The sequence below is a fragment of the Poeciliopsis prolifica genome, unplaced genomic scaffold (genome assembly GCF_027474105.1).
Source record: "Poeciliopsis prolifica strain line A6 unplaced genomic scaffold, Auburn_PproV2 SCAFFOLD053, whole genome shotgun sequence".
Classification (NCBI taxonomy): Eukaryota; Metazoa; Chordata; class Actinopteri; order Cyprinodontiformes; family Poeciliidae; genus Poeciliopsis; species Poeciliopsis prolifica.
This window is the reverse complement of record NW_026562428.1, coordinates 1,347,551-1,361,575: the sequence shown is the minus strand read 5'-3', so window position 1 is coordinate 1,361,575 and position 14,025 is coordinate 1,347,551. Positions and strand designations below refer to the sequence as shown.

Here is a 14,025-nt window from a genome sequence, read left to right as displayed (position 1 = left end):
CTGCAACTCTATTTTTTTAATAATCCAATTGCTCTAATGTTCTATGTGAACCTAATCTAGAAAGTAAACAGAGTTCAGTTTGTGTTCAGGGTTAGAGCAAACTGACCTCATCCAGCCAGACCTGTGCTAGAAAGTATGTGTCGTTCATTTTGTGACTTTTACAGTCAGTTTCAGGTCCCATTTGGACCTGAACAAAAAAGTATTCATGGCCCAGTTTGAGTTTTAAAACACTGCATTCAGTATGCATCCATAAATGCTGATCCCATCTTTCTGCTGTTAGATGTGAAGGTATGCCTTGTTGGTTTTTTTCCCGCTATCTCAAATGAAACTCTCTACATCAGTTTAAATTGATGTTTGAACTAAGGAATGCATCAAAACTGTGACCTTCACCATATTGTCCTACGTGGGCTTGAAAGTATACCTCGTTCGATTTGTCCACTTTCTGGAATCAGTTTGAGATGAATAACACATCAAATCAGTGACCTGTGCTGTAGTATCGTACACCAGAGTTAACAGGATCCTGTCCCAAAAGGGGCTAGAAAGTATGCATTGTTCACATTTTCATTTTAACAAGTTGCAAGTTCAGTGTTTAAACCTAGTTGTTTTCTGAACTCTTATGACTAAATATCAATGTAAAGTAATGATTTCATCCAAACTGTGTTTTATTCCACACTGATCCTTTCCAGACCGGAAATGGAAAGTACACATGGCCCAGTTTGTATATAAAAAAACTAAAATATATAAATATCAATTTTATAGTTTGATAAACTGAGACAGACATCAAAACTGAGCCTTCAGGGAAAAAACACTGGACCTCAAGTAGAAAGTACACATGATTCAGTTCCTGCTTTTAGAAATGTTTCTTCACACTTTATTCATGTCCCACTTCCATTTTCTAAGCTTAGCAAAAATCTGGAATCAAAGACTAACATATATCATTTTCATAGTAAACTAAAACTAGTCCCTTCCATTTGAACATACGTAGAAAGGATGTATGGTCTTATCTGTTCTAGTAAAGACATTTCTTGCTGTTTTCCTTCATTGTAGCAGCCTGCAGCTAAGATTAGCCACTGGAACCTAAATGCCCACATACATCAAAAGTGGGCAAATTTATGACAAATATCTGGACCTGGGATAGAAAGTACACATTTAAAAACATTTCATCTAGTTTTCCATCCAACTGAACAGTCAATGTTTGCACTTGATTCAATTCAAAGCTGGACATGCATGAGGCTGTGATGGTTCAAAATCATCCATTCTTTTCTCCAGTGTGAAAGAAAAGTTAAAACACATTAGTGCTTGAAACGAGTGCACTGCAAAAACAATCGATTCCAGCAGAAATCCCACTCAGGAAGTTTTCTCAGTTGACTTTTAAGCGTCACTACAGGAACATTAAGAGGAACCCAAACCTCAGAGGTTCTGATTCGCACACTTATATCACGCAACAAAAAAAAAAAAAATAAAATAAAATAAAAAAAAAAAAAACATCCGCAAGCCGCTGCGGTGGCATGAACGCACCAAGAAACTGCGCAAAAAAAAAATGAGGTGCACATTTCAGAAAACAGATTAGCGGAATGCGAGTCTGTGGAGCAGATGGAGAGGCTTTTACGCAGAGTCCCGACGCTCCGCTGCAGGTGTGAGCGGATCGGGATGACTCACATGAGAACTTGTGTTCAGTTTCAAGGAGCTGCGCTTCATCGTTCCGACGGAAGCGACGCGCACGGACGCGCAACCGTCCATCCATCCATCCAGGCATCCATGCATCCAAGCACTCACCTGACTGCGCCGCGCTCCAGCGGATCACCGCCAAAGTGACCAAAACGCACGCCTGGAACTTCATCTTTGATCCAAAGCCAGGGGAAGAAGAAGAACAAGAGGAAAAAGAAGAAGAAAGCCTCCTTGTCTTAACTCCCGTGTAACTCACATGTCCAAATTAAGATATCCTCGCTGTTCTAACGCGCTCTCTCTCTCACACACACACACACAAAAAACAGAAGAAGAGGAATAAAACGGACTGAAAGTGTCAGAATGAAAGTGTCCCCAGGTGATGTGACGGCTTCCCGCTGCGCTGGGTTTGTTTGTGGGCTCCCGGTCCGGTGTTTAGGTCGCTTTCCGCCGCGGACACTCTGAGCCATTTACTCCTCACTCTGCCATTGCGGCCGGTGCTTGGATCGGAGAGGGGAGGGGGGAGTTGAGGACGCAGCGGGGGGTGCGCTTTGGGATAGGAGGGGAAGATGAGGGGTGGGGAGGGGGGTGCTCTGCACACGCTTTTCCTGCCTAATCGACACCTCTCTCAGCCAATCACATCACACACACGCATCTAATGAGCCCAACGCGCCTCCTGATTGGCTCACAGGCGTCATTGCGGCTGTCACTACACCTGTCAGCAGCTGCTTTGTTTTGGTTCTTCTTCATCTGCATAAGTCTGATTATTAGCGCCTTATGAAACACTGGAACTGACTCCTAAAGGCGTTAGAAGTGATCGGAAGCAGGAGCATGAAACAAGGCGGAATGAGAGGAAGGCTCAGTCAAAGTAAGCAGATGTTTACTTCTGGACAACCTGACCTGAGTCCTCAGCTCAGCATCCAGGACTCAACAGACAAGAGTCGATATGGACTCACTGTGACACGAAGCTTTATTTCATGTCCACTGCTGCCCTCTAGTGGAAACAGTGAGGGATATCTCTGTCTTTATTTATTTCTTAATGATGTAAAACGTTTTGGACATACACGTGATTCAGTGTTTGTAATTTCAGAATATGAATTTATTCAGTCGGCATAAAAACTCACATGAATCATTTTAATATCTGCATATGTTTGTATATTTCTTTAATGTGATTTTAATTGAAATTATTGTTTAAAGGATCTATGAATTAGTTCAGTTCATAAGCATCTAACTTGCATATAAATGCATAAAATTTTTTGGCCGCCACATGAAGTAATATTTGTAATTTCACTAACAATATTCAGTTTGTTAACCTTTTTTTTTTGCAGATATGCAAATCAATTTTTGGGGGAAACATGTAGTGCATATAGTTTAGTTTTGCATACTCTTATTTATTATTAACTTAAATGTTGTCAAAATTTAAATATTTCTTGTATCTGATGACACAAAAATTGAATCATTTTGATTTTATTAAAAATGTTATCTTTATTCATTTTGGTGCTACGTGTTTTATTTCGATTTCCTTAAATTGACTGAACTCTGGCTGAACTTCCTCTGGCTGCGTGTCGCCAACGTGATCTGGTTGGTCTTTGCTTTGACGACCTCCAGCTTTCACAATGACCCCCTGTCGACCCCCCCGCTCTAATTTTGGACCCTGACTTTGTTCTGTCCGCTGTGTGGGACTCGGGGCTCAGATGACAGGCTGTGATCGGGACGGTGGGGAGTGGGCAGGAGCTTCATTGGAACCGGGGCTCTGCCCGTCCAGAACCAACCGCTCTGGCCGGAGAGGCGAGTCCAGAACGAGGCCCATGTTTCTGAGCTGCAGCCAGTGAAGTTTGCTTCCAGCATGGCTCTGCTCCTGCTGCTGCTGCTGGCAGGTGAGTCTCTAAAGGAGTTTCCTCTCTTATTACTCTGGCCGGCTGAGTCACTGGCCGTAGAACAACTGGGAGTTACAGAAAAACAACTCCTCAGAGGTGGAGCGGGAAGACGTTTTCAACGCAAGCTGGGCTTCATGATGAAGAAGAAAGCGAGAATGCTGCAAGAGAGGCTGGAAGCGGTTATAAGCGCCAAACACCTTCCCGAATAATTGAGCTTTAGAGCTTCAAACAGGACAGACCTCACTGTCAACAAGATATCAGTTTTATGAGACAAACAGGATGTTTGTTTGGGCTTTTACAGATAAATTCAACAACATTAGACATCAACACATGAGCATTTATTCATAAAAACAGAATGTTTGATTCCTGTTGCTTATGTATGGAAAGCCATTTGTGTATTTACTTAGTTAGCTGGAATATCTTGCAGCTAATGCTTAATGATACATAGGAGGCAATCACCAAGATTGAACAGCAAGACACTAGTTGAGCTCTCAGCTGCTGTCCTCTTGAAAACTCAACACGCTGGTCGTCCCTGTGAGGCTGCAGAGAGCTCCACCGAGTCAGAACAAACAGTCGGGCCTTATCGGGCCGCCGCAGCCCGAGATCCGCCGTCTTTCCAGATCAGAACAACAAACCTCCCCCACCCCACTCCCCCTGCCCCCTCCACGCCGTCTTTCCATTCAGCCTCGGGTCCGACGGGACGGCCGCCGCCTGCCTCCACATTAAGAAGCTGTTTGCTCTCATCTCCGAGGTAAACAAGTGGGATTGGGACTCTGATTGCAAATTAAAAATCTTTTCTTCGTGAAAGTAGCAGACTAATAGGGAAGAAACGCTCCTGGAGGGAAACGCGGAGCCCGGATGTGACCTTGTTTTGTTGCACAAACATATTCCTAATTATGAGGGGGGGGGGGAATGAAAAGGGGCAGATAACCACCGTGGCGCTTTGTGTCATATTTCCTTCATATTCACAATAACGGTTATTTTCTGCCAATCATGGAGCTGTAACAAAAAAAAAAAAGCACCTTTATGACCGGATCCTCTCTGCAGCTCACGTCGGGCCTTCAGAGTGCGGGTGTGACGGACGCCTCTACCAGAAGACGATCAACGACCTCTGCTTCGACCGCTTCCAGGAGGAGATGGTCAGTCTGGGCTCGGGAACGTGGTGCAGCTGGCCGGAAACAATGGAGTGAGTGAAATCAGAAGCAAATATTCGCTTATGTTAAATACAGTTTTTTGATAAAAACAAATTCTAGAGCACTTTCTGTGGCAAATCAACATAATTGATTTATATGAGAAAATTAGACAAAGAAGTAGTGGACCAGGAGCAGTTTCTATGGTAAATATAATCCAGTTTAAATAGTGAATAGATTAGTCAGTTGCATAGAAGAACACAGAGACCTGGACCAGGAGTACTTTCTCCTATTTTTGATAGTCTGGCTAGCTGTTCGCTTCATGGTTACATCTCTACAACGCTTTTTCTGCCTTTCCCTTCTCGGTTTCCGTCTGCTGCTTTGAGTTTTCCCCTTTTTCTCTCTCACAACACCTTTTGCTCAAAGTCAACCGGCTGCTCAGTCGGAGCCGTTTCTCCCGAATCCGTCTGACGCCACGCTGGCGGAGTGCGTGTTTGAAAGCGAAACAATGGCCTTCCTCTCCAAGCACCAGTGCTTGCCGGAGGATGAGTCAGGCAGGAGGATGAAAAGGCTCTGAAGAAGTTTCTGTCAGAACTATGTGATTTCCCTCCTGGCTCCCTGTCCTCGCCTGGTCCAGCACAAAATAATTGGTTGCTGGCGCTCTCTGTGCTGCAAAAAAAAAAAAGTACAGGCATTTTCAAGGTTTGCACTGGTGTAATAAAACTGCTGGAAAGAATGCGCGACGGCGGCACTGAAGAGAGCAAAATGAAAGGATTTAGGGAATACAAATAGGATTTCGCCAGTGGCTATATCTGATTTAACTCATATCTTCTCTTCATATCCCAGAATGAAAGAAAAGAAAAATAAACTAAATGCTGATGTTAAGCGTGCTGCAGATCGCTGTTAATAAGACTGGATGTGCCATGTTTTATTTAATGTGACGAATCAGGTGCTCTGCTTTTCGATATTTCCTGCCACGTTTCAAAATAAAAACTTGATCTCACACAAATTTGACGCGCGCCATTTTATTGATGCAAGATCAAATCCAATCGGCTGAAACTTTTGTTAGAGAGATATATTAAAAATGCAGTAGCCATAAAATATTCACAGAATGGATATATAGAAACATTTCTGTTTCCCCAGTTTTTATAGGGCTTTTTTTTAAAAGTGGGGTTCTCTGGATTAGTTTTCAGTAGGTAGCGCTTTACCTGAGGTACAATTCTCATTGAAGACTTTAGCTAAAAGCTAGTAACTCCAGACTGGATTCTATGTAAAACACTTTTTTTTTTGAAGCAAGTGCTATTTGCAAGTTACAACGTTGGGCAAAAACTATGTGCTAAGAAGCCAGCAAGGCAGAAAATGGAAAAGGATGTGAATAGTTTTTGCAAATATATGAGCCCCCAAAAAACACTCTGCAATGTAAATTTTCCTGATCCATTTTCGATAGACAAGCTATTTTAAAACATGGAATGAGGGCAACTTTAATTCCTGCACCCCATGTAACACAAAACAAAGCTTTAGGTCAGTCATTTTTGGCTAACTTCCTGCTCCAGCTGTAAAATGCCCACAGCAGAAACAACAATAAAAGGAATAAAGGCATAAACGAGAAAACATATGATCTTTCTAAACAAAACAAAAAACGCTGCTTTAGAGCACAACTTCAGAGAGCAGAGACAGCAATGTACTGTAACAATCAGAAACACATAGTGACAGTGAAAAGAACTTAGCTTACAAGGCTAACGAAACTTAGCTAACGAAAAGAAAGCCACTGTTACAATTTTACAAAACGACTTCACCTGTAATACAAAGGAGAGCTTCAGGAAGTCAGCGGACGCATTTCCGACCGGGCTCCTAAGAGTCCTTGAGAGCGCCGGGTTCCGGTCGGCCTCAACGCCGCTGCCGGAAAATGCCGAGGAGCGTCAGTACGTCACGCTCACCGCTAAATCACCACTGCCATCTACTGGCGGAAGTAAGTATGAGCTCAATTGGATGAGGCTGGAAAAATCCCATGTATAATAACCAACTGAGATTTATCTCAGAAAAATTAATAAGTGTAAAATACTGAAACCTGAGTGCCACATTATCCATCTAAAGATAAACTTTTTTTTATTTTGAATAGAAGATCTCTGATTTGAAAATAACAGGGAATATTGAGGGAAAACAATAAAATCCAAAGGGCTCTGCATAGATCGGTGGGATCCCAACCAAGATGGGTTCTTTGTACTCAGTAGACTTAGCCAAGTTCATTGATACTCAACATGACCACATTCCTAGAGTTGAGTGATGCATTATGGACAGACTGATGATGTTCTGGCCACTACTTTGGCTCAATCCTTTGCTTATCTGACTCCATTTTTTGATAGCGATGGTAGTAGAGGTGGAGCTGGAGGAGCCAAAGGGGTTTGAAAATCCCCTGGTCAAAGTTGAACCTTTAGGCTTTGTTTTGACAAACCTAAAGGTTATTTGATACTTCTTCGGAGTATCAAAGAAGTTCTATTGCAGTCAAGATTAAAAATACTAGAACTTGAAGGAGATTTCCAGGGTGGGCCTGGCACTTCTGAGACAATGTCAAGGGATCTGCACGCCAACGTCAATGATCTCCTTAATCTTCTTGATAAGTCCTCTGCATCCAGAGTTGTGATTATGGAATGAAATCATATCATGCTTGTTTCTGTTTCTGCCACAGATTGAGAGTTTGCTTTTCCTCACTTCTACCCCCTAGATCGTCCTCAGACGCAGTCACACCTCACCCAGAGAAGACTCTCTCTCTCTCTGGGATGTCGCAGTGCTCTAAAGAGCGCGTGCCTCAGTTGGAATGCATCTCCATTTCTTTTGCCCTCCACCAACCAAGCAGTTATATATAGCTCTGTTAAGCTCACTGGTAATTCTAGAAACTCTTCAGCTCTTTCTAGTCCACACCCCCCACCTCACTACCATCAGGAATCCCCTGCTGCTCTTTCACACTGAGAGGAGGTTCAAAGACATCAGGAGAGAATATTTCAGTCCAAAGACTGTAAATGTAAAATTCAGACTCATCATTTTAGATTTGAACTTGAGAGACTTGATCATCCCTCGGACGTTTGAAAGTTGGGTTAATTTAAGTGTTTCATCTAAAGTCTTTGAGCACATATTCACTGGTGTGTGTGTGTGTGTGTGTGTGTGTGTGTGTGTGCGTGTCATGGCTTTTGCAGGATCTATGTGGGACTGACTAACTGCACCTGCCAGGTGGCCTTGGGGATGGACTGCTTCTGGCCCAACCGGCTGGTGGACGACTTCTTCATGAAGATTCATAGCACGTACTTCCACCGCTGCGCCCAGACCGGCCGGCTCCTCCACGAGCCGTCAATCGGCATCCTGGCGCCCTTCATCGGAGTGTCGATGCTGATCGCCCTGCTCATGACCGCAGTAGTGGTTTGGAGGAGCAAACGCACGGAAGGGATGCTGTAGAGGCGGTGCAGGAGGTTGAGTTGGTCTCAGGACTTGGAGATGGACTCAGAGCATCATGAGCCACAGACAGTGAACTTCATGGACTTGTTTGTTTTACTCTGAAAGCTCTTTTGTATGATTTTGTGATTTCCAGTCACGGCTGCAAGGCAAATGTTGGGATTGGCCTCCGATCTGCGGCTATTTTTAAAGAAGTGACGAAAGATTTTTCCTGAAAACCGTCCAAAGTCTTCCTCATTTAAAGGCATTTATTTGGCTGATTAGAGTAAGAGTGACTTCAACATCACTCTTTCACAATGGCGGACTGATATTAGCTGTCAGTTCTGATCTAAACGAAGTCAGAGATGGTGTTTATGCGTAGATCTATCAATATATCAATAAAAAACACAACAAAGCAGCACAATATGCAGACAAATACAAAGAAATAACTGTATGTATACAGAAAAACAACTTCAGACTGCCTCAATTAGACACACTAATTTTCATATTTAGCGTTTAAAATATACATTGTGATTGTCCAGTGTCTGAGCGTGTAGCATTCTTTCAGTTTCTGCATGCTGGTTTTGTTAACGATCTAGCTGCTTTTCTTTCTTTCTTTTAAAAGTATTATTTTTGTGAGTAGTGCTTTAGCATTCACTGTGTGGAAGTCCAAAGCGCAGGAGGTTTCATTCAGACGAGGGCTTGCACGCCAGCATGCCGAAATAGTTCACGGTCACCATCACTTCGGTGTCGGGACAGGATGCATTCATGGCTGTCAGTAACCTGAAAAAGAAAAAAAAGGCTTAAATCTTAATTTCAACGGGTGAATTAAAAAAAATGTCAAAAATAAAGTTGATTCTGCTTTTTTATTTTTTATTTTTTTGAAGAGACAGAAACCAGAAGTTGACTTAAATGTTAATGTGGTGTCAGTAATTAAACACAATGACACACTTTTTCCTCCCCCCACCGCCATGCATGTAAAAGCCATGCCTCAGCACTTCTACATACATTGTGCTTGCTTAGCTGTTCCCCCCTCCCGCCTTCGCGCCCCGTCCCTGGCAGGGGGAATTAATGACAGTTGTGTTATCGAAGCGGCGGAAACCTTCGACAGTTGAGCTTAGTCAAGCAATGCTTGGATTTTCTGATTAAAGGCCAGGACTGCGACAGTACTCACAGACCCATCTCAGCAGTTTTTGATGATGATGGATGAAGGCGAAGGCAGAGAGTGTGAGAAGATAGGTGGAAGGTATTAGCGGTGATATCTCACTTGGTCAGGATTCTGTTGGAGAGACGATCGGCTTCAGAAGGGTCCTTCTGTTTCAGCTTCTGGTAGCTGGAGAATGTCTCCACCATGCCTATGAATCCACTCACTGGAAGGGTCCTTCTCACTGGATGACACTCAGTCCTACAGAGACATTCAGGAGTGTCAGTCTCGAAATACAGTTGGCCAACAACAAGCGTGTCGGGACGGCCTCACCATTCTTTGTCAGGGTAAGAACAGGAGTTAAACATGTCAAGGTAAATCTTCCTGGAGCTTGGTCCTAAATAAGAACTTCGGTAGGGAAGCAGGGCAGCGTAGAACTGGTGACAGAGATCAACACATCTCTTAGGACCAGCTGGTGGTTTTTCTTTATACATGTTTGAACACTAAAGCTCCTTCTCCACCTGCAGGTCGTAAACTAGTTTTGCTGACATTTGAGTGTCAAACTCAGCTGCTGTGGGGTTACGGCCTTTTCCAATATTTCCAAAATAATGAGGAACACAATGCCAAAGGAGATCCTCTCAACTTGACAAAAATCAAACCAGGTGTTACCCAGCAAGAGGGAAATTTGTCAATGGAGAAGGGGCTTTAGTCCTCTTTCATTAATGCAACAATGGCTAACTTCTAATATCTGGACCGGACCTCTCGGCAGATGTCGTTCAGGACGTTTGAGACTTCTCCGTATTCCAAGATCATGTCCATGGTGTAGCTCAGGAGAGCTAGGCAGCCTCCAGGTCTGAGCACCCTGTCAGCCTCCTGGAGGAACCGCGGCCGGTCGAACCAGTGGGCCGCCGTCATGGCCGTCACAAGATCCACCTCTCCTGATGCAAAGGGTATCTCCTCTGCAGGGCAATGTCTGCGGTCAGATAATACGAGAGTATTATCTGACCGCAGTTTCCAGAAATCTGTAAAGAAGGCTAAAGAGCATTGTGAGCATTGTTCTAGTTATTTAGCACACAGGAATCAAGCTGTGTGCTAACTTTGTAGAAGGAAGCTGAATGTTAAAAAAAAAAAAAGTTCTTCTTGGTCACCTGTACGAAATGTTTGGTGGGTTGCTTTGGCTAGTGCTCTTTCTACCATAGCCCGGCTGATGTCCGTTCCCACCACCCTGGTGAAGTGAGGAGCCAGAAGGACTGTCCCTTTCCCCGGACCACAGCCCACATCCACGGCCAGCTTGTACCGCTGTTGTCTCTGAACGGAGTCAAGATAAAGATCTTCTGACCTTTTCACTGGCCGTCATTTTAAGCAGTACTTAATATGCTACATTTAAAAAGTGCACACAGTTTTCCCTAGAACACCCTGTGATTTGGTAGTACACTATTTCCATCCATCACTAGAGGGAGCTCATGTTTCACCAGTGGTTCATGTTCCTCAGCATGAGGCACAGACAAAAGTAACAGAAGACAATTCATTATTTCTGCTTTAGATGTTATAGTAAAAAAAAAAAAATACGAGCATTTGAGTAAAGAGTTGATGGTTCCATTCTGAGATGCTGTATGGCGGTGGTATGAAATGCAGCATAGGCCTACCTTCTGCTCCATGTAGCTCATTATTTTGCTGATCATTTCATGGGGCGTCACTCTGTACTGCAGGTAGGAGTCTGCGTGATCTTTCCCCTCAAAGAGCCGCACGGCCATCTTTTAAAAGAGCAATAAAAACCAGAGCAGACAGGGGGGAGAAAAAAGAAAATTAAAAAAGAAGAGAAAAGCCACCTCACCAGATTGGAGAACAAATGGAATGTCAAGTTCCTGAACTCAAGAGACAAGGGGTGATCATAAAACAAAACCAGGAAGGAAGCAGAGCTTCAAGAGAAAGTTGGAAGGTTTCCACGTCAATTGGAGATCTGTGACTCGGCAGTAAAAGCGTGCCTGTGTTCAACCAGCCAGTTACAGATTAACGGACTGATTTCATAACTATATATGACTCATTAACTGCAGGATGCTGACAACTGAAAGGTCAGAACATTTGAAGTGGAGGTGAAGAGGCCCATTTCCCTCTGGAGTGAGGTTTTCTTTTTCCAAACGAACCTCTTCACTTCATGTTGAGGGACCAGAAAAGTTTTCTTTAAATATCTCTTCAAATACATCATCTACCCTGGTTTTTATTTCGTCCATCACAAATTGCACTATTAAAATGTTGGTGAAAATCAAAAAAGGCGGAAATCATTCATGCATTCATGATTATTTAATCTCCACATCCAAAGACAATTGATACAGAGTATATATATACTCACGACACAAAGCAATGGCATGATTCATTCGGTGAAAACATACCCGCTTGGTGAGGCCAAACATGTTCTTAGACTCCGAGATCTTTCAATCAATCAATCAATCAATTAATCAATCAAGTTTATTTGTATAGCACAGTTCCAGAAAAATGATGTCAAGCACTTTGACATAATTTTTCTGGTGATATTATTACACGTTAGAATATTTCTCAGTTTCATTTCCAAGGATATGCAATAGCATGTACTTGCATTTAAATGTCAGCAGATGGCAGCAAATGCACATCTGAGTACATTTCTACAAACCTGAATGAACAGGGACTTGTGTGATTCCTGTCATATGGGTTTGATGATTTAAGAAAGATTCTAAATGTTTTTGCTCCATTTGGCAAAGCATATTTTTGAATTCCACTTTTTTTTAAAAACGTGAATTTTGCTCTTTTAACAAATTGAAGCACCGATCACTCAGATCCATTTGATCAATATTGTCCCGTCAAATATGATTTGCAGCAGAAAGTGGGAGCGAGGGGAAGGTGTAGGACGTCCTCTCCACAACCCTTCACCCCCCTGCAGAGCCCTTCCCTCCCCTCCCCTCTCCACCTTCCATGCCTCATGCCTCCTAATCAATCAGCTTTGATCAAACCTGTCAGCTGCAGTCAAGTCTTCGTTCACAGCTGGGCGTGTGTGTGCCGGTGGAGGTGAGTCCTGCTTGTGGAGGACAAGCCTGTCAACACGTGTTTAAGCAGACATGACCAATGCATCACCAAGGCCTCACCAGCCGAGTCTCATTACAGCCTCTCTGCAAAACAATTCTGCAAACACACGGGAGCCATAAGACAAAAGTTAATGGACTCCAGCGTAGCAGCACCTTATATAGCTTTAATATCTGCAGGCACATAAAAACGAGAAGGTGGGGTGGGATGGGGGGTTGGGAGTTGGGAGTGTGACGAGCCGTGTTGCTAATGCTCCGCGGGGGAATTCTCCTGGAAAGCAATCACACAGGTAATCCACACTATATGAGAGAGAGAATTATTACAAATACTGGATTTAAAAAGCAGGCTTCATGAAGACAGGTGGAAGGGGGAAACAGTTGAAAGTTGTGGATCGTGGAGGAAGAGATAAACGAGCGTGCTGCTGCATGCATAAGCATTATGCATGAGAGGAAGAAAAAAAAAAACAGATTTCTCCAACAAAAATAAATGCAGCGTCGACCTGCACGCTGATTTCATTCCTTCCTCTGAGAGACCAGCACAGAGACATGTAGGCCTGGAGGGTGGTGGGGGGTGGAGGGGTATTCAGTGCAAAAAAAAAAAGCCCACTTTCCTGCAGAAATCTCAGCAGGTAGAAGCAGATTGCAGCTGTTGGATGAAATCCATGAATTTACAAAACAGTCTTGCTGTCTCATTGAAAGCCATGTAATTTGGTGGGGGGAGGGAAATGTCACGGGTTTTCGGATGGCGGACCCCCGAGTCCACAAACGCAATCTTCTTCTGTGAAGAACAACCTTGAAATGGAAACGGATGACAAGCATGGTTGTTGTACCTCTTGAGCTCCTGGCAGCGGTTTATTGATCTGAATAAGCACGTTAACATAAACTGGTAAGATATAAAGTTTGCTCTTCAAAACCTAATTTGCTTGTTTTGCCAAAAGAGAAGGTTGTAGCACTCTTAAATAATCAATGCACTTCGCGCCCATCCCAGTTTGACGTTATTTCATTTGCTTCACACATAGAATGTTCATACAGTTTTTGAAAAGTCTGCGAAAAGTAAAATTGTGTGAAGAGAAAAAGGTGCGTTTTTTGGAATCTGTGTCTTAATAAAGTCTAAAAGTAAAAAAAATTTACTTTTGGAAAATTACAGGGCTTTTTATGTTGATTTATGTTCAGATGATGAATTTTGTTTTCTATCTTCAGGTTTCAGCCAACTCGTTCTCCCTCCTTTTTGTTGATTTGATCAAATCTGCCTGGATGCATACCAAGTGATTTATTCCACTAAGTCATAAGCGGACAACGGACGAGAATTAAAAGTGTACAAAAGTCTGGATTCTCACCAGTATTTCATATATATGGCAAACGAACTGTATAATGTCAGTATTTTGCCAATTTAGTCACTAGAAACAGAATGAATGTTTAAGGTACTTTCTTCCAACAGGACACGGTCTTCTTGTCTCTTAACAGAATCAGCTTATTAAAGGTTTGTGAAGACACTAAAAAGGGAGCCAAGTCTTTAATTTTTACGGTGGCGCTGGGCATCGTGACAAACTGTGTTTCCAATCTCTGGCAGGATATGAAGATCTTAAATCTCGGCCATAAAAACTTCACTCCACACTTTCTGCTTTTCCTCGCAGCCCAGTAGTAAAGAACAAATATCCCCACTATTAAAGGGGATCTGATCAACTCGAAGGCCGTATTTATTTCCCTTCTTTTTCTTGCTTGGATGTGCACTC

The 14,025-nt window shown here is 43.1% G+C and overlaps 1 protein-coding gene and 1 pseudogene across 1 annotated transcript; one reads left to right on the top strand and one right to left on the bottom strand.

Annotated features, from left to right (window-relative positions):
* The first annotated feature begins 3,342 nt into the window (after positions 1-3,342).
* LOC129378642 (receptor activity-modifying protein 1-like) lies at positions 3,343-8,946 on the top strand. Its single transcript, XM_055059013.1, has 3 exons — positions 3,343-3,542; positions 4,590-4,728; positions 7,864-8,946. The coding sequence occupies exons 1-3, from the start codon at positions 3,512-3,514 to the stop codon at positions 8,117-8,119; spliced, it is 426 nt and encodes a 141-aa protein (XP_054914988.1). The 5' UTR covers positions 3,343-3,511; the 3' UTR covers positions 8,120-8,946.
* Positions 8,775-11,214, bottom strand: LOC129378641 (putative methyltransferase DDB_G0268948; annotated as a pseudogene).
* Positions 11,215-14,025: the final 2,811 nt, after the last annotated feature.